The 20,350-nt window shown below is 43.1% G+C and overlaps 2 protein-coding genes across 2 annotated transcripts in view; both read left to right on the top strand.

Moving 5' to 3' along the window:
* The window catches only part of LOC139577793 (thioredoxin-like), a 28,487-nt gene extending 15,164 nt beyond the window's left edge, over nt 1-13,323 (top strand). Inside the window, exons 2-5 of the mRNA XM_071404966.1 lie at nt 8,433-8,537; nt 8,900-8,959; nt 9,373-9,438; nt 12,405-13,323. Of these exons, the coding sequence (XP_071261067.1) occupies nt 8,433-8,537; nt 8,900-8,959; nt 9,373-9,438; nt 12,405-12,467 (294 nt within the window). The 3' untranslated portion in view covers nt 12,468-13,323. The remainder of the gene's footprint in view (nt 1-8,432; nt 8,538-8,899; nt 8,960-9,372; nt 9,439-12,404) is intronic.
* A 2,394-nt stretch (nt 13,324-15,717) lies between these two features.
* Nucleotides 15,718-19,692, top strand: LOC139577779 (NLR family CARD domain-containing protein 3-like). Its single transcript, XM_071404946.1, has 5 exons — nt 15,718-15,975; nt 16,227-16,393; nt 16,496-18,851; nt 18,935-19,108; nt 19,188-19,692. Exons 1-5 carry the CDS (start codon nt 15,731-15,733, stop codon nt 19,363-19,365), a joined length of 3,120 nt encoding a protein of 1,039 aa, XP_071261047.1. The 5' UTR covers nt 15,718-15,730; the 3' UTR covers nt 19,366-19,692.
* The last annotated feature ends 658 nt before the right edge of the window (nt 19,693-20,350 follow it).

Below are 20,350 nucleotides of genomic sequence, written 5' to 3'. Positions count from 1 at the left end.
CGTGTTGACTCCTCTACCTAGTATAAGAACCAGAGACATGACTGTTAACGTGTTGACTCCTCTACCTAGTATAAGAACCAGAGACATGACTGTTAACGTGTTGACTCCTCTACCTAGTATAAGAACCAGAGACATGACTGTTAATGTGTTGACTCTCTCCTCTACCTAGTATAAGAACCAGAGACATGACTGTTAACGTGTTGACTCCTCTACCTAGTATAAGAACCAGAGACATGACTGTTAATGTGTTGACTCCTCTACCTAGTATAAGAACCAGAGACATGACTGTTAACGTGTTGACTCTCTCCTCTACCTAGTATAAGAACCAGAGACATGACTGTTAATGTGATGACTCTCTCCTCTACCTAGTATAAGAACCAGAGACATGACTGTTAACGTGTTGACTCTCTCCTCTACCTAGTATAAGAACCAGAGACATGACTGTTAACGTGTTGACTCTCTCCTCTACCTAGTATAAGAACCAGAGACATGACTGTTAATGTGTTGACTCTCTCCTCTACCTAGTATAAGAACCAGAGACATGACTGTTAACGTGTTGACTCCTCTACCTAGTATAAGAACCAGAGACATGACTGTTAATGTGATGACTCTCTCCTCTACCTAGTATAAGAACCAGAGACATGACTGTTAACGTGTTGACTCCTCTACCTAGTATAAGAACCAGAGACATGACTGTTAACGTGTTGACTCCTCTACCTAGTATAAGAACCAGAGACATGACTGTTAATGTGTTGACTCCTCTACCTAGTATAAGAACCAGAGACATGACTGTTAACGTGTTGACTCCTCTACCTAGTATAAGAACCAGAGACATGACTGTTAACGTGTTGACTCCTCTACCTAGTATAAGAACCAGAGACATGACTGTTAACGTGTTGACTCCTCTACCTAGTATAAGAACCAGAGACATGACTGTTAATGTGTTGACTCTCTCCTCTACCTAGTATAAGAACCAGAGACATGACTGTTAACGTGTTGACTCCTCTACCTAGTATAAGAACCAGAGACATGACTGTTAATGTGTTGACTCCTCTACCTAGTATAAGAACCAGAGACATGACTGTTAACGTGTTGACTCTCTCCTCTACCTAGTATAAGAACCAGAGACATGACTGTTAATGTGATGACTCTCTCCTCTACCTAGTATAAGAACCAGAGACATGACTGTTAACGTGTTGCCTCTCTCCTCTACCTAGTATAAGAACCAGAGACATGACTGTTAACGTGTTGACTCTCTCCTCTACCTAGTATAAGAACCAGAGACATGACTGTTAATGTGATGACTCTCTCCTCTACCTAGTATAAGAACCAGAGACATGACTGTTAACGTGTTGACTCTCTCCTCTACCTAGTATAAGAACCAGAGACATGACTGTTAACGTGTTGACTCCTCTACCTAGTATAAGAACCAGAGACATGACTGTTAATGTGTTGACTCTCTCCTCTACCTGGTATAAGAACCAGAGACATGACTGTTAACGTGTTGACTCTCTCCTCTACCTAGTATAAGAACCAGAGACATGACTGTTAACCTGTTGACTCCTCTACCTAGTATAAGAACCAGAGACATGACTGTTAATGTGATGACTCCTCTACCTAGTATAAGAACCAGAGACATGACTGTTAACGTGTTGACTCCTCTACCTAGTATAAGAACCAGAGACATGACTGTTAACGTGTTGACTCCTCTACCTAGTATAAGAACCAGAGACATGACTGTTAACGTGTTGACTCTCTCCTCTACCTAGTATAAGAACCAGAGACATGACTGTTAACGTGTTGACTCCTCTACCTAGTACAAGAACCAGAGACATGACTGTTAATGTGATGACTCTCTCCTCTACCTAGTATAAGAACCAGAGACATGACTGTTAACGTGTTGACTCTCTCCTCTACCTAGTATAAGAACCAGAGACATGACTGTTAATGTGATGACTCTCTCCTCTACCTAGTATAAGAACCAGAGACATGACTGTTAACGTGTTGACTCTCTCCTCTACCTAGTATAAGAACCAGAGACATGACTGTTAACGTGTTGACTCTCTCCTCTACCTAGTATAAGAACCAGAGACATGACTGTTAACGTGATGACTCTCTCCTCTACCTAGTATAAGAACCAGTGACATGACTGTTAATGTGTTGACTCTCTCCTCTACCTAGTATAAGAACCAGAGACATGACTGTTAATGTGATGACTCCTCTACCTAGTATAAGAACCAGAGACATGACTGTTAACGTGTTGACTCTCTCCTCTACCTAGTATAAGAACCAGAGACATGACTGTTAACCTGTTGACTCCTCTACCTAGTATAAGAACCAGAGACATGACTGTTAATGTGATGACTCCTCTACCTAGTATAAGAACCAGAGACATGACTGTTAACGTGTTGACTCCTCTACCTAGTATAAGAACCAGAGACATGACTGTTAACGTGTTGACTCCTCTACCTAGTATAAGAACCAGAGACATGACTGTTAACGTGTTGACTCTCTCCTCTACCTAGTATAAGAACCAGAGACATGACTGTTAACGTGTTGACTCTCTCCTCTACCTAGTATAAGAACCAGAGACATGACTGTTAATGTGTTGACTCTCTCCTCTACCTAGTATAAGAAGCAGAGACATGACTGTTAACGTGTTGACTCTCTCCTCTAATTAGTATAAGAACCAGAGACATGACTGTTAACGTGTTGACTCCTCTACCTAGTATAAGAACCAGAGACATGACTGTTAACGTGTTGACTCTCTCCTCTACCTAGTATAAGAACCAGAGACATGACTGTTAACGTGTTGACTCTCTCCTCTACCTAGTATAAGAACCAGAGACATGACTGTTAATGTGTTGACTCCTCTACCTAGTATAATAACCAGAGACATGACTGTTAATGTGTTGACTCTCTCCTCTACCTAGTATAAGAACCAGAGACATGACTGTTAACGTGTTGACTCCTCTACCTAGTATAAGAACCAGAGACATGACTGTTAATGTGTTGACTCCTCTACCTAGTATAAGAACCAGAGACATGACTGTTAACGTGTTGACTCTCTCCTCTACCTAGTATAAGAACCAGAGACATGACTGTTAACGTGTTGACTCCTCTACCTAGTATAAGAACCAGAGACATGACTGTTAATGTGTTGACTCTCTCCTCTACCTAGTATAAGAACCAGAGACATGACTGTTAACGTGTTGACTCTCTCCTCTACCTAGTATAAGAACCAGAGACATGACTGTTAATGTGATGACTCTCTCCTCTACCTAGTATAAGAACCAGAGACATGACTGTTAACGTGATGACTCTCTCCTCTACCTAGTATAAGAACCAGAGACATGACTGTTAATGTGTTGACTCTCTCCTCTACCTAGTATAAGAACCAGAGACATGACTGTTAACGTGTTGACTCCTCTACCTAGTATAAGAACCAGAGACATGACTGTTAATGTGTTGACTCCTCTACCTAGTATAAGAACCAGAGACATGACTGTTAATGTGTTGACTCCTCTACCTAGTATAAGAACCAGAGACATGACTGTTAACGTGTTGACTCTCTCCTCTACCTAGTATAAGAACCAGAGACATGACTGTTAATGTGATGACTCCTCTACCTAGTATAAGAACCAGAGACATGACTGTTAACGTGTTGACTCCTCTACCTAGTATAAGAACCAGAGACATGACTGTTAACGTGTTGACTCCTCTACCTAGTATAAGAACCAGAGACATGACTGTTAACGTGTTGACTCTCTCCTCTACCTAGTATAAGAACCAGAGACATGACTGTTAACGTGTTGACTCTCTCCTCTACCTAGTATAAGAACCAGAGACATGACTGTTAATGTGTTGACTCTCTCCTCTACCTAGTATAAGAACCAGAGACATGACTGTTAACGTGTTGACTCCTCTACCTAGTATAAGAACCAGATACATGACTGTTAATGTGATGACTCTCTCCTCTACCTAGTATAAGAACCAGAGACATGACTGTTAACGTGTTGACTCCTCTACCTAGTATAAGAACCAGAGACATGACTGTTAACGTGTTGACTCCTCTACCTAGTATAAGAACCAGAGACATGACTGTTAATGTGTTGACTCCTCTACCTAGTATAAGAACCAGAGACATGACTGTTAACGTGTTGACTCCTCTACCTAGTATAAGAACCAGAGACATGACTGTTAACGTGTTGACTCCTCTACCTAGTATAAGAACCAGAGACATGACTGTTAACGTGTTGACTCCTCTACCTAGTATAAGAACCAGAGACATGACTGTTAATGTGTTGACTCTCTCCTCTACCTAGTATAAGAACCAGAGACATGACTGTTAACGTGTTGACTCCTCTACCTAGTATAAGAACCAGAGACATGACTGTTAATGTGTTGACTCCTCTACCTAGTATAAGAACCAGAGACATGACTGTTAACGTGTTGACTCCTCTACCTAGTATAAGAACCAGAGACATGACTGTTAATGTGTTGACTCTCTCCTCTACCTAGTATAAGAACCAGAGACATGACTGTTAATGTGTTGACTCTCTCCTCTACCTAGTATAAGAACCAGAGACATGACTGTTAATGTGTTGACTCCTCTACCTAGTATAAGAACCAGAGACATGACTGTTAACGTGTTGACTCTCTCCTCTACCTAGTATAAGAACCAGAGACATGACTGTTAATGTGATGACTCTCTCCTCTACCTAGTATAAGAACCAGAGACATGACTGTTAACGTGTTGACTCTCTCCTCTACCTAGTATAAGAACCAGAGACATGACTGTTAATGTGATGACTCTCTCCTCTACCTAGTATAAGAACCAGAGACATGACTGTTAACGTGTTGACTCTCTCCTCTACCTAGTATAAGAACCAGAGACATGACTGTTAACGTGTTGACTCTCTCCTCTACCTAGTATAAGAACCAGAGACATGACTGTTAACGTGATGACTCTCTCCTCTACCTAGTATAAGAACCAGTGACATGACTGTTAATGTGTTGACTCTCTCCTCTACCTAGTATAAGAACCAGAGACATGACTGTTAATGTGATGACTCCTCTACCTAGTATAAGAACCAGAGACATGACTGTTAACGTGTTGACTCTCTCCTCTACCTAGTATAAGAACCAGAGACATGACTGTTAACCTGTTGACTCCTCTACCTAGTATAAGAACCAGAGACATGACTGTTAATGTGATGACTCTCTCCTCTACCTAGTATAAGAACCAGAGACATGACTGTTAACGTGTTGACTCTCTCCTCTACCTAGTATAAGAACCAGAGACATGACTGTTAACGTGTTGACTCCTCTACCTAGTACAAGAACCAGAGACATGACTGTTAATGTGATGACTCTCTCCTCTACCTAGTATAAGAACCAGAGACATGACTGTTAACGTGTTGACTCTCTCCTCTACCTAGTATAAGAACCAGAGACATGACTGTTAATGTGTTGACTCTCTCCTCTACCTAGTATAAGAACCAGAGACATGACTGTTAATGTGTTGACTCTCTCCTCTACCTAGTATAAGAACCAGAGACATGACTGTTAATGTGATGACTCTCTCCTCTACCTAGTATAAGAACCAGAGACATGACTGTTAACGTGTTGACTCTCTCCTCTACCTAGTATAAGAACCAGAGACATGACTGTTAACGTGTTGACTCTCTCCTCTACCTAGTATAAGAACCAGAGACATGACTGTTAACGTGTTGACTCTCTCCTCTACCTAGTATAAGAACCAGAGACATGACTGTTAACGTGTTGACTCCTCTACCTAGTATAAGAACCAGAGACATGACTGTTAACGTGTTGACTCCTCTACCTAGTATAAGAACCAGAGACATGACTGTTAATGTGTTGACTCCTCTACCTAGTATAAGAACCAGAGACATGACTGTTAACGTGTTGACTCTCTCCTCTACCTAGTATAAGAACCAGAGACGTGACTGTTAATGTGTTGACTCCTCTACCTAGTATAAGAACCAGAGACGTGACTGTTAACGTGTTGACTCCTCTACCTAGTATAAGAACCTGAGACATGACTGTTAACGTGTTGACTCTCTCCTCTACCTAGTATAAGAACCAGAGACATGACTGTTAACGTGTTGACTCTCTCCTCTACCTAGTATAAGAACCAGAGACATGACTGTTAACGTGTTGACTCTCTCCTCTACCTAGTATAAGAACCAGAGACATGACTGTTAACGTGTTGACTCCTCTACCTAGTATAAGAACCAGAGACATGACTGTTAATGTGATGACTCTCTCCTCTACCTAGTATAAGAACCAGAGACATGACTGTTAACGTGTTGACTCCTCTACCTAGTATAAGAACCAGAGACATGACTGTTAATGTGATGACTCTCTCCTCTACCTAGTATAAGAACCAGAGACATGACTGTTAACGTGTTGACTCTCTCCTCTACCTAGTATAAGAACCAGAGACATGACTGTTAACGTGTTGACTCCTCTACCTAGTACAAGAACCAGAGACATGACTGTTAATGTGATGACTCTCTCCTCTACCTAGTATAAGAACCAGAGACATGACTGTTAACGTGTTGACTCTCTCCTCTACCTAGTATAAGAACCAGAGACATGACTGTTAATGTGTTGACTCTCTCCTCTACCTAGTATAAGAACCAGAGACATGACTGTTAATGTGTTGACTCTCTCCTCTACCTAGTATAAGAACCAGAGACATGACTGTTAATGTGATGACTCTCTCCTCTACCTAGTATAAGAACCAGAGACATGACTGTTAACGTGTTGACTCTCTCCTCTACCTAGTATAAGAACCAGAGACATGACTGTTAACGTGTTGACTCTCTCCTCTACCTAGTATAAGAACCAGAGACATGACTGTTAACGTGTTGACTCTCTCCTCTACCTAGTATAAGAACCAGAGACATGACTGTTAACGTGTTGACTCCTCTACCTAGTATAAGAACCAGAGACATGACTGTTAACGTGTTGACTCCTCTACCTAGTATAAGAACCAGAGACATGACTGTTAATGTGTTGACTCCTCTACCTAGTATAAGAACCAGAGACATGACTGTTAACGTGTTGACTCTCTCCTCTACCTAGTATAAGAACCAGAGACGTGACTGTTAATGTGTTGACTCCTCTACCTAGTATAAGAACCAGAGACGTGACTGTTAACGTGTTGACTCCTCTACCTAGTATAAGAACCAGAGACATGACTGTTAACGTGTTGACTCTCTCCTCTACCTAGTATAAGAACCAGAGACATGACTGTTAACGTGTTGACTCTCTCCTCTACCTAGTATAAGAACCAGAGACATGACTGTTAACGTGTTGACTCTCTCCTCTACCTAGTATAAGAACCAGAGACATGACTGTTAACGTGTTGACTCCTCTACCTAGTATAAGAACCAGAGACATGACTGTTAATGTGATGACTCTCTCCTCTACCTAGTATAAGAACCAGAGACATGACTGTTAACGTGTTGACTCCTCTACCTAGTATAAGAACCAGAGACATGACTGGTTTGAGTCTTTAATCATATAATAACATTAGTCTCCTGTCTGGTTGAGGTTTGAGTCTTTAATCACAGAGTCGTGGTAACATGAGGAGGTACGTCAGGGGGTGTGGAGCTGTATAACATTAGTCTCCTGTCTGGTTGAGGTTTGAGTCTTTAATCACAGAGTCGTGGTAACATGAGGTTGTACGTCAGGGGGTGTGGAGCTGTATAACATTAGTCTCCTGTCTGGTTGAGGTTTGAGTCTTTAATCACAGAGTCGTGGTAACATGAGGAGGTACGTCAGGGGGTGTGGAGCTGTATAACATTAGTCTCCTGTCTGGTTGAGGTTTGAGTCTTTAATTGGTCATCTCTTTATTTCTTCCCAAGGGATTGATGCTCGTATTAGAACCAGTAGACCCGCTATAACAGACCCGCTATAACAGGACCAGTAGACCCGCTATAACAGACCCGCTATAACAGAACCAGTAGACCCGCTATAACAGGACCAGTAGACCCGCTATAACAGACCCGCTATAACAGGACCAGTAGACCCGCTATAACAGACCCGCTATAACAGGACCAGTAGACCCGCTATAACAGGACCAGTAGACCCGCTATAACAGACCCGCTATAACAGGACCAGTAGACCCGCTATAACAGACCCGCTATAACAGACCCGCTATAACAGTGATTACACAAACACACTCCAACACACTTTCAGAGATCTGTTGGCAATAAAGGTATTGAAGTACAATACTAGTGATGGTCTATTTTTTGACATTGTGTGTCTCTGTGTGTCTCTGTGTGTCTCTGTGTGTCTCTGTGTGTGTGTGTCTCTGTGTGTGTGTCTCTGTGTGTGTGTGTGTGTGTGTGTGTGTGTGTGTGTGTGTGTGTGTGTGTGTGTGTGTGTGTGTGTCTCAGGAGGGCTTCGACAAGGCCCTGGAGGAGGCAGGAGATCAGTTGGTGGTTGTGGACTTCACAGCCACGTGGTGCGGACCCTGCCAGAGCATCGCTCCTTTCTTCAAGGTGAACCTTCTAATCCACCTTTTAGGAAACTGATACGTTCTACTGGGTGTTGGAGTGTTGGTCCACTTTGGAACAGGATGTGGAGTTTAAATGATCTGGCTTAATTTCCCTCTTCTTCTCTAAATCCTCTTTTCTCTTCATTCTCCTCTCTCCTCCGGTCTTCCTCCTCTCTCTCTTTCTGTCTCTCTCTCTCTTTCTGTCTCTCTCTGTCTCTCTCTCTGTCTCTCTCTCTCTCTGTCTCTCTCTGTCTCTCTCTGTCTCTCTCTTTCTGTCTCTCTTTCTGTCTCTCTCTCTCTCTGTGTCTCTCTCTGTCTCTCTCTCTGTGTCTCTCTCTGTCTCTGTCTCTCTCTCTCTGTCTCCAGGGTCTGTCTGAGAATTATCAGAGTGTGGTCTTCCTGAAGGTTGACGTGGACGACGCGCCGGTGAGCAACAGATCTGGGATCAACCATCTGCCCATGATCATAGCCTTTATCCATACAGCAACATTATTAACAGATCTGGGATCAGTCATCTGCCCTTAATCACAGCCTTTACAGCAACACTGGTCTGATGTAACCAACTTGTCATTCTCTGACCTTTCTCTCCCTCGCTCTCCTTCTATCTCTATGTCTCTCTCTCTCTCCTCCCTCTGTCCTTCTATCTCTCTGTCCCTCTCTCCCTCTCTCTTGTTCTGTTTCTCTCTCTCCTCCCTCGCTCTACTTCTATCTCTCTGTCCCTCTCTCTCTCTCGTTCTTTTTCTCTCTCCCTCGATCTCTCTGTCTCTCTCTCCCGTTCTGTCTCTCTCCTCCCTCCATCTATGTCCTTGTCTCCTTCTCTCCTTCCTCCCTTTCCTCAGGATGTGGCCAGTTTCTGTGACATCAAGTGTATGCCAACATTCCACTTCTACAAGAACCAGAAGAAGGTAGGAGTCTGCTGGTAGTCTTAAAGAGACAGTTCCTAATATTAACTAGAAGGTAGGAGTCTGCTGGTAGTCTTAAAGAGACAGTTCCTAATATTAACTAGAAGGTAGGAGTCTGGTGGTAGTCTTAAAGAGACAGTTCCTAATATTAACTAGAAGGTAGGAGTCTGCTGGTAGTCTTTAAGAGACAGTTCCTAATATTAACTAGAAGGTAGGAGTCTGCTGGTAGTCTTAAAGAGACAGTTCCTAATATTAACTAGAAGGTAGGAGTCTGCTGGGAGTCTTAAAGAGACAGTTCCTAATATTAACTAGAAGGTAGGAGTCTGCTGGGAGTCTTAAAGAGACAGTTCCTAATATTAACTAGAAGGTAGGAGTCTGCTGGTAGTCTTAAAGAGACAGTTCCTAATATTAACTAGAAGGTAGGAGTCTGCTGGTAGTCTTAAAGAGACAGTTCCTAATATTAACTAGAAGGTAGGAGTCTGCTGGTAGTCTTAAAGAGACAGTTCCTAATATTAACTAGAAGGTAGGAGTCTGCTGGTAGTCTTAAAGAGACAGTTCCTAATATTAACTAGAAGGTAGGAGTCTGCTGGTAGTCTTAAAGAGACAATTCCTAATATTAACGAGAAGAAGGTAGGAGTCTGCTGGTAGTCTTAAAGAGACAGTTCCTAATATTAACTAGAAGGTAGGAGTCTGCTGGTAGTCTTAAAGAGACAGTTCCTAATATTAACTAGAAGGTAGGAGTCTGCTGGTAGTCTTAAAGAGACAGTTCCTAATATTAACTAGAAGGTAGGAGTCTGCTGGTAGTCTTTAAAGAGACAGTTCCTAATATTAACTAGAAGGTAGGAGTCTGCTGGTAGTCTTTAAAGAGACAGTTCCTAATATTAACTAGAAGGTAGGAGTCTGCTGGTAGTCTTAAAGAGACAGTTCCTAATATTAACTAGAAGGTAGGAGTCTGCTGGGAGTCTTAAAGAGACAGTTCCTAATATTAACTAGAAGGTAGGAGTCTGGTGGTAGTCTTAAAGAGACAGTTCCTAATATTAACTAGAAGGTAGGAGTCTGCTGGGAGTCTTAAAGAGACAGTTCCTAATATTAACTAGAAGGTAGGAGTCTGCTGGTAGTCTTAAAGAGACAGTTCCTAATATTAACTAGAAGGTAGGAGTCTGCTGGTAGTCTTAAAGAGACAGTTCCTAATATTAACTAGAAGGTAGGAGTCTGCTGGTAGTCTTAAAGAGACAGTTCCTAATATTAACTAGAAGGTAGGAGTCTGCTGGTAGTCTTAAAGAGACAGTTCCTAATATTAACTAGAAGGTAGGAGTCTGCTGGTAGTCTTAAAGAGACAGTTCCTAATATTAACGAGAAGAAGGTAGGAGTCTGCTGGTAGTCTTAAAGAGACAGTTCCTAATATTAACTAGAAGGTAGGAGTCTGGTGGTAGTCTTAAAGAGACAGTTCCTAATATTAACTAGAAGGTAGGAGTCTGCTGGTAGTCTTTAAGAGACAGTTCCTAATATTAACTAGAAGGTAGGAGTCTGCTGGGAGTCTTAAAGAGACAGTTCCTAATATTAACTAGAAGGTAGGAGTCTGCTGGGAGTCTTAAAGAGACAGTTCCTAATATTAACTAGAAGGTAGGAGTCTGCTGGGAGTCTTAAAGAGACAGTTCCTAATATTAACTAGAAGGTAGGAGTCTGCTGGGAGTCTTAAAGAGACAGTTCCTAATATTAACTAGAAGGTAGGAGTCTGCTGGGAGTCTTAAAGAGACAGTTCCTAATATTAACTAGAAGGTAGGAGTCTGCTGGTAGTCTTAAAGAGACAGTTCCTAATATTAACTAGAAGGTAGGAGTCTGCTGGTAGTCTTAAAGAGACAGTTCCTAATATTAACTAGAAGGTAGGAGTCTGCTGGGAGTCTTAAAGAGACAGTTCCTAATCTTAAACCACTTTGTGACACATTCTGCTGTAAAACGGGACAGGAAACAGCAGAGAAGTTTACTCGCGCTTCAAATCTCTTACACCTTGCCCAAACCGGCTGCGCGCGTGCGCTATCGTGCATAAATGTATTTTGCACCCCCCCCCCCCACACCAAACGCGATCACGATACGCAGGTTAAAATATCAAAACAAACTCTGAACCAATTCAATTAATTTGGGGACAGGTCAAAAAGCATTAAACATGTATGGTAAATTTAGCTAGTTAGCTTGCACTTGCTAGCTAACGTTCATTTGTCCTATTTAGCTAGCTTGCTGTTGCTAGCTAATTTGTCCTGGGATATAAACATTGAGTTGTTATTTTACCTGAAATGGACAAGGATCTCTACTCGGACAATTAATCCACATATAAAACGGTCAACCGAATCGTTTCTAGTCATCTCTCCTCCTTCCAGGCTTTTTCATCGTTTAAATTATATGGTGATTGGCATCTAAACTTTCATTGTATTACCACGACTACCGGCAAAACAGTTCGTCTTTCTATCACCCACGTGGGTATAACCAATGAGGAGATGGCACGTGGGTACCCGCTTCTATAAACCAATGAGGAGATGGGAGAGGCAGGACTTGCAGCGCGATCTGCATCAGAAATAGGAACGAGTTCTATTTTAGCCCTTGGTGTTGCAGACGCTCATTGGCGCGCGCAATAATTGAATAACATGGATATCTAAATTTATTTTGCGACGCTCGCGACGTGTCCGGTCTGGTCAGCATGTTAGTTTGTTGTGGAAATCGAGCCCAAATTCCCATATTGTTTGTTTACTTCGTGCATCGCTGTCTCCACTTAAACATACAATTGGTTGGTTGATTTGTTGAATAACTGATTTGATTAATTGATTGGTTAGGTGATTGAGTCATTAATTTGTTGGTTGGTTGGTTGATTTGTTGAATAACTGATTTGATTCATTGATTGGTTAGGTGATTGAGTCATTCATTGGTTGGTTGGTTGATTTGTTGAATAACTGATTTGATTGGTCGTTGTGTTCCAGGTGGAGGAGTTCTCAGGGTCCAATCAGGCCAAACTGGAGGAGCTGGTCAACACTCACAAATAAACACACACCTGTCTGTCTCCTCTCCTCTCTCTCACCTGTCTGTCTCCTCTCCTCTCTCTCACCTGTCTGTCTCCTCTCCTCTCTCTCACCTGTCTGTCTCCTCTCCTCTCTCACACCTGTCTGTCTCCTCTCCAACTCTCACCTGTCTCAGTTCACCTGAGGACACCCCAAATCCTCCATCCTCTCCTCTGTCTCAGTTCACCTGAGGACGCCCCAAAGCCTCCATCCTCTCCTCTGTCTCAGTTCACCTGAGGACGCCCCAAAGCCTCCATCCTCTCCTCTGTCTCAGTTCACCTGAGGACGCCCCAAAGCCTCCATCCTCTCCTCTGTCTCAGTTCACCTGAGGACGCCCCAAAGCCTCCATCCTCTCCTCTGTCTCAGTTCACCTGAGGACGCCCCAAAGCCTCCATCCTCTCCTCTGTCTCAGTTCACCTGAGGACGCCCCAAAGCCTCCATCCTCTCCTCTGTCTCAGTTCACCTGAGGACGCCCCAAAGCCTCCATCCTCTCCTCTGTCTCAGTTCACCTGAGGACGCCCCAAAGCCTCCATCCTCTCCTCAACTGATTTGGCAGGATGCCTGAATGCCTTCCACCCTCTCCTCCCTTTCTCCTCCCCCCATCTAAATAGAATATGCCCTTCACCTTCCTCTGTTTTCCCTCCCCCGTCTTCCTCTCTCCCCCCCCACACCGTCTCCCTCCCTCTCTCTCTCCCCCCAAGTCTCCCCGTCTCTCCCTCTCTACCCCCCGTCTCTCCCTCTCTCCCCCTCTCTCCCCCCCGGTCTCCCTCTCTCCGTCTCTCTCTCCTACCCAGGGATGGGTCAATAATGTATAATAATAAACCATTTGTATTAAAATTCAGTCTCTTTCCTTAAACTTATATTTTCATTAATGTACATCGTGCTATAAATGTATAATTAGTCTGTTTTTTTTAGTATTTGCTAAATCATTGTTGGTTACATTCTACCATGTTATTACCACAGATAAGAACGTCTAGAGTCCTTCTGCCAAACCTGATTGTTGTTGTCACACTGCCCTCTGCTGGTGTCACTGCAGAACCACTCAAATCAAGAATATAATTATTTTTAAATCATGGTTTTGCTAAATAGAATCTAGACTTTTACTTACTTGAATTAATCTGATGAATGTGAATGGAAGCCTGCATGTAACTGGTATGAAATGGCTAGCTAGATAGCTAGCTAGTGCGCGCTAATAGCGTTTCAATCGGTGACGTCACTCGTTCCTGAGACCTGTAACAGTTTAGTTTCCGGTCCCTCTAGGCTGGGTTTCTGTATAAGCACTTTGTGACATCTGCTGATGTAAAAAGGTCTTTATAAATAAGTGTGTGACCACAACAACACAGATATGACCGTCTAGCGTCTTTCTGACAAACATTGTTCTCACACTGCCCTCTCCTGGTAGCACTGCAAAACATCACTCAATGATATCATGAAATAAAATAATAAAAAAAAAAAAAAAAATCTTACCAGATAGAATATGAAGTTGTGGGCTGAATACTTGCATTAAGTGTATGAAGACTTTACATGACATAAATATAAACTACACTGCTCAAAAAAATAAAGGGAACACTTAAACAACACAATGTAACTCCAAGTCAATCACACTTCTGTGAAATCAAACTGTCCACTTAGGAAGCAACACTGATTGACAATACATTTCACATGCTGTTGTGCAAATGGAATAGACAAAAGGTGGAAATTATAGGCAATTAGCAAGACACCCCCAATAAAGGAATGGTTCTGCAGGTGGTGACCACAGACCACTTCTCAGTTCCTATGCTTCCTGGCTGATGTTTTGGTCACTTTTGAATGCTGGCGGTGATTTCACTCTAGTGGTAGCATGAGACGGAGTCTACAACCCACACAAGTGGCTCAGGTAGTGCAGTTCATCCAGGATGGCACATCAATGCGAGCTGTGGCAAGAAGGTTTGCTGTGTTTGTCAGCGTAGTGTCCAGAGCATGGAGGCGCTACCAGGAGACAGGCCAGTACATCAGGAGACGCGGAGGAGGCCATAGGAGGGCAACAACCCAGCAGCAGGACCGCTACCTCCGCCTTTGTGCAAGGAGGTGCACTGCCAGAGCCCTGCAAAATGACCTCCAGCAGGCCACAAAAGTCGATGTCAGTTGTGTGTGTTGACCCCAGGTAGACTAGTTGTTGTTATGGAGTCAGGGGATCCAACCAGGTAGACTAGCTGTTGTTATGGAGTCAGGGGATCCAACCAGGTAGACTAGCTGTTGTTATGGAGTCAGGGGATCCAACCAGGTAGACTAGCTGTTGTTATGGAGTCAGGGGATCCGACCAGGTAGGCTAGCTGTTGTTATGGAGTCAGGGGATCCAACCAGGTAGACTAGCTGTTGTTATGGAGTCAGGGGATCCAACCACGTAGACTAGCTGTTGTTATGGAGTCAGGGGATACAACCAGGTAGACTAGCTGTAGTTATGGAGTCAGGGGATCCAACCAGGTAGACGTGCTGTTGTTATGGAGTCAGGGGATCCAACCAGGTAGGCTAGCTGTTGTTATGGAGTCAGGGGATCCAACCAGGTAGACTAGCTGTTGTTATGGAGTCAGGGGATCCAACCAGGTAGACTAGCTGTTGTTATGGAGTCAGGGGATCCAACCAGGTAGACTAGCTGTTGTTATGGAGTGAGGGGATCCAAGTCAAATCAAAAGAATAACATATTGGATTGTGTATGTTTAATAACATATTGGACTGTGTATGTTTAATAACATATTGGACTGTGTATGTTTAATAACATATTGGACTGTGTATGTTTAATAACATATTGGACTGTGTATGTTTTATAACATATTGGACTGTGTATGTTTTATAACATATTGGACTGTGTATGTTTAATAACATATTGGACTGTGTATGTTTAATAACATATTGGACTGTGTATGTTTAATAACATATTGGACTGTGTATGTTTAATAACATATTGGACTGTGTATGTTTAATAACATATTGGACTGTGTATGTTTGAATAGAATATGAAGTCGCTGATTGTACTCTTTGACCACAGATAGTAAATGTGTTGTCATTGTTTATGGTTCTTCAACAATGTTCAGAAATATTGACTGTTCTGTTTCTTCTCATTGTAGCTGAGTGAGCTGTGACTTACATCTAAAATGAGTCTCTCTGGGGAGAGAGAGGAGGAGACCACTGCCTCTAAAACGAGTCTCTCTGGGGAGAGAGAGGAGGAGACCAGTCTCTCTGGGGAAAGAGAGGAGACCACTGCCTCTAAAATGAGTCTCTCTGGGGATGGAGAGGAGGGGACCACTGCCTCTAAAACGAGTCTCTCTGGGGAGAGAGAGGAGGAGACCACTGCCTCTAAAATGAGTCTCTCTGGGGAAAGAGAGGAGACCACTGCCTCTAAAATGAGTCTCTCTGGGGAGAGAGAGGAGGAGACCACTGCCTCTAAAACGAGTCTCTCTGGGGAGAGAGAGGAGACCACTGCCTCTAAAATGACTCAAGACACCAGTTCTAAGAGGTAAGAGATTAAATGTAAAATATACAGTTATCTTAAAGATATAAACTAAAGAGAAAGGTGTTTCCACATTACATAAACTGTAGGTCTACATCATTCATTTAAAAGGCCAACAATGGATTTACCAATTGCAGACTGTAGCTTTAAAAGAAACATCAGGACTTCTAGAAGTTCCACTATACAGTTGTTAAAATGAAGTAGATGAGGTATTGATGTGATATTGATGAGGTGATCTGTCTCCCTGTTTTGTTCAGTATCCAGAAGCCCAGAGCAGAGTCACCTACAACCAGCCTGCTATCAATGAAGAGTGATCAGCCACCTGCTTTCGGCCAGGAACCATTACCAGATGACAATAAGGAAGTGGAGAGTTTGGACAGTGAGGATGCATTAAAGATCACACACAACCTTCTGGACAGAAGAAGTAAGACTGTGTTTCATACAATATTACAAAGAACGTTACGAAGGCCCTTATAAAACACACCAAACAAACTTATGAGTCCCAACTCTCATTGTTTTCCTACAGGTCAAACTCTGCTGACAGTCCAACAAGACATTAAAGCTAAACTGAAACACAAGTATCAACACATATCTGAAGGAATTGGACACCATGGAAACCAAAGTCTGTTCAAGGACATCTACACAGAGCTCTACATCACAGAGGGTGGAAGTGGAGGGCTCAATAATGAACATGAGGTTAGACAGATAGAGATGGCATCCAAGAAACAAACCACACAAGAGACACCAATCAAATGCAATGACATCTTCAAGCCTTTACCTGGACAAGACAAACCTATCAGAACTGTGCTGACAAAAGGAATCGCTGGCATTGGAAAAACAGTCTCTGTGCAGAAGGTCATCCTTGACTGGGCAGAGGGAAAAGCAAATCAGGACGTTCATTTCATGTTTCCTCTTCCTTTCCGTGATCTGAACTTGAAAAAGGTCCAATACAGTCTGATGCAACTTCTTTCCCACTTCTTCTCAGAGCTGAAAGAGATTGACAGCATTGAAGATGGTGAAACCAAAACTGTTTTCATTTTTGATGGTCTGGATGAGTGTCGACTTCCTCTAGACTTCAAAAACAATGAGAAGTGCTGTGATGTCACGAAGCCAACCTCAGTGGACGTGCTGCTGACAAACCTCATCGAGGGGACTCTGCTTCCCTCTGCTCTCCTCTGGATAACCTCAAGGCCTGCAGCAGCCAATCAGATCCCTCCTGAGTGTATTGACAAGGTGACAGAGGTACGAGGGTTCAATGATCCACAGAAGGTGAAGTATTTCAGGAAGAAAATCACAGATCAGAATCTGGCCAATGATATCATCAAACACATGAAGAAATCAAGGAGCCTCCACATCATGTGCCACATACCAGTCTTCTGTTGGATATCAGCCACTGTCCTTGAGATGATGCTGAAAGAGGCAGAGAATGATGAAGTCCCCAAAACTCTGACCCAGATGTACTCACACTTCATGCTCATCCAAATCATTGTGAAGAACAGGAAGTACAACAAAGCCACAGAGACAAACCCAAAGGAACTGTCTCAGTCAGACAAAGAGATGATCCTGAAACTGGCAAAGCTGGCTTTCCAACAGCTGCAGAAGGGCAACCTGATCTTCTATGAGGAGGACCTGAGAGAGTGTGACCTTGATGTCACAAAGGCATCAGAGTACTCAGCATTGTGTACAGAGATCTTTAAAGAAGAATCTGGGCTGTACCAAGAGAAGGTCTACAGCTTTGTACATCTGAGCATTCAGGAGTTTCTAGCAGCAGTTCATGCTTTAGAATCATGTCTGGACAAGAAGGAAAATGTGTTCTCCCCCAAAGCAGTCACTAAGGGTCAAGATTATTATGAAAAGAGCCGATTCAAATTCTGGTCATACAAGTTGACGTCCGACAAGTTGACTTCCGACAAGTTGACATCCGACAAGTTGACGTCCGACAAGTTGACTTCCGACAAGTTGACAACTGACAAGTTGACATCCGACAAGTTGACAACTGACAAGTTGACAACTGACAAGTTGACGTCCGACAAGTTGACATCCGACAAGTTGACAACTGACAAGTTGACTTCCGACAAGTTGACATCCGACAAGTTGACATCCGACAAGTTGACATCCGACAAGTTGACAACTGACAAGTTGACGTCCGACAAGTTGACGTCCGACAAGTTGACTTCCGACAAGTTGACATCCGACAAGTTGACTTCCGACAAGTTGACATCCGACAAGTTGACAACTGACAAGTTGACGTCCGACAAGTTGACGTCCGACAAGTTGACGTCCGACAAGTTGACGTCCGACAAGTTGACGTCCGACAAGTTGACGTCCGACAAGTTGACGTCCGACAAGTTGACGTCCGACAAGTTGACGTCCGACAAGTTGACATCAGACAAGTTGAGGTCAGACAAGTTGTCTGACTTACACAGGACAGCAGTGGACCAGGCCTTGAAGAGCGAGAATGGACACCTGGACCTGTTCCTCCGCTTCCTTCTGGGTCTCTCACTGGAGTCCAATCAGAATCTGTTACGAGTCCTTCTAACACAGGTAGGAAGTACAACACAGACCAATGAGGAAACAGCTGAGAGAACAGTCAGGTACCTTTCATACAAGATCAACCAGGAATCCTCACCAGAAAGGATCATCAACTTGTTCCACTGTCTGAATGAACTTGGTGCCAACTCTCTAGTTGAAGACATGCAGACCTCCCTGCGATCAGGAACTCTTTCAGAAACAGAGCTTAAACCTGACCAATGTTCAGCCCTGGCCTACCTGTTACTGATGTCAGAGGAGGTGCTGGAGGAGTTTGACCTGAAGACATACACCACATCAGAGGAAGGTTATCAGAGGTTGCTGCCGGTAGTGAAAACCTGCAAGAGAGCACTGTAAGTTCTGTTATTGAGTTGATGTTTACAGTATCATTATAATGAAGGATTTGTATATCTAACAGATTATCTCCTCTCTCCAGACTGGATCACTGTGAACTCACATATAAATCCTGTGAGACTCTGGCCTCAGCTCTGCAGACACCAAACTCCCCCCTGAGAGAACTGGACCTCAGCTACAATGACCTGGGAGACAGAGGAGTGGAGCTGCTCTGTGTTGGACTAACCAGTCCACTCTGCAACATACAGACACTAGTGTGAGTTAAATATCTTCAGTATGAGTTATTATGTGGATGTTTTAAACATGTGTTAATCATGTGCTCTTCTGCCCTCTAGTCTAGGTCAGTGTGGTCTGACAGAGGGTTGCTGTTCAGATCTGGCCTCAGTCCTGAGTTCACCCAACTCACAACTGAAACAACTGGAGCTGAGAGACAATGACCTGCAGGACTCAGGAGTTACACTGTTGTCTGCTGGACTGGAGGATCCAGACTGTAAACTACACACACTGGGGTAAGTACAGCTGTTTGTCAGGTCAGTACTGAGCTTAGTAAAACAAATTCTCAGAAAATCTTATTTATCACATTGTTTGTGTCATGGACAAATGTATTGGTGTCCTACAAGATGATTGACACCAGTACACCAACCTAGACAGCTGTTGTGTGTCTCTCTGTAGGCTGTCTGGCTGTCTGGTCACAGAGGAGGGCGGTGCTGCTCTGTCTTCAGCTCTGAGGTCAAACCCCTCCCACCTGAAAGAGCTGGACCTGAGCTACAATCACCCAGGAGACTCTGCAGGGGGACTGCTTTCAGCTGCTCTGGTGGATCCCACATATAAACCGATGAAGCTGAAGTAAGTCAGAATAGATGTCCTAATAGTGTGAGCAGCGGTTGTGTCATATGTAGTGTAGTAGGGTCAGTAACATGAGGGCATGATGGGAGAATTAAGAGGAAGTTAACTCAGCAGGCTGAGCACTCCATCACAGCATACATCATCACCACATGAATACTCTTCTTCTGCATCTCTGATATCCTGTTGGAATTGTACTCCGTTCTGTATGCAGTAGGTAGGGTAGAATACCTGTTTGTCTCTAGTAATGAATTGTACTCTGTTCTGTATGCAGTAGGTAGAATAGAATACCTGTTTGTCTCTAGTAATGAATTGTACTCTGTTCTGTATGCAGTAGGTAGTATAGAATACCTGTATGTCTCTAGTAATGAATTGTACTCTGTTCTGTATGCAGTAGGTAGGATAGAAAACCTGTATGTCTCTAGTAATGAACTTGGATAGTGCACCAGAACACAACAATATGGTTTAAATGTTGACTGCTTTAATAGGTCTTTGTCAGTCAATAACCTGTTTCTTCTACAGTTTGGATCATGGTGGAGAGTGCAGGCTGAAATCAGGGCCGAGGAAATGTAATTCTCTTCAATCCTAATTAACTGCATATTCAGCTCTAGAGTAAAATAGTAACTAATCAATACTTGTTCTGTTCCTACAAAAC

The sequence above is a fragment of the Salvelinus alpinus genome, chromosome 6 (genome assembly GCF_045679555.1).
Source record: "Salvelinus alpinus chromosome 6, SLU_Salpinus.1, whole genome shotgun sequence".
Classification (NCBI taxonomy): Eukaryota; Metazoa; Chordata; class Actinopteri; order Salmoniformes; family Salmonidae; genus Salvelinus; species Salvelinus alpinus.
The sequence above is the reverse complement of the archived record's forward strand: the minus strand, read 5'-3'. Positions and strand labels throughout refer to the sequence as shown.

Bases quoted from the DNA above. Each gene is read 5' to 3' on its own strand.
- LOC139577779 (XM_071404946.1), top strand. From the start codon at position 15,731: ATGAGTCTCTCTGGGGATGGAGAGGAGGGGACCACTGCCTCTAAAACG. The intron at 16,394-16,495 runs GTAAGACTGTGT...GTTTTCCTACAG, and splicing joins CAACCTTCTGGACAGAAGAA to GTCAAACTCTGCTGACAGTC. The intron at 19,109-19,187 runs GTGAGTTAAATA...TCTGCCCTCTAG, and splicing joins TGCAACATACAGACACTAGT to TCTAGGTCAGTGTGGTCTGA.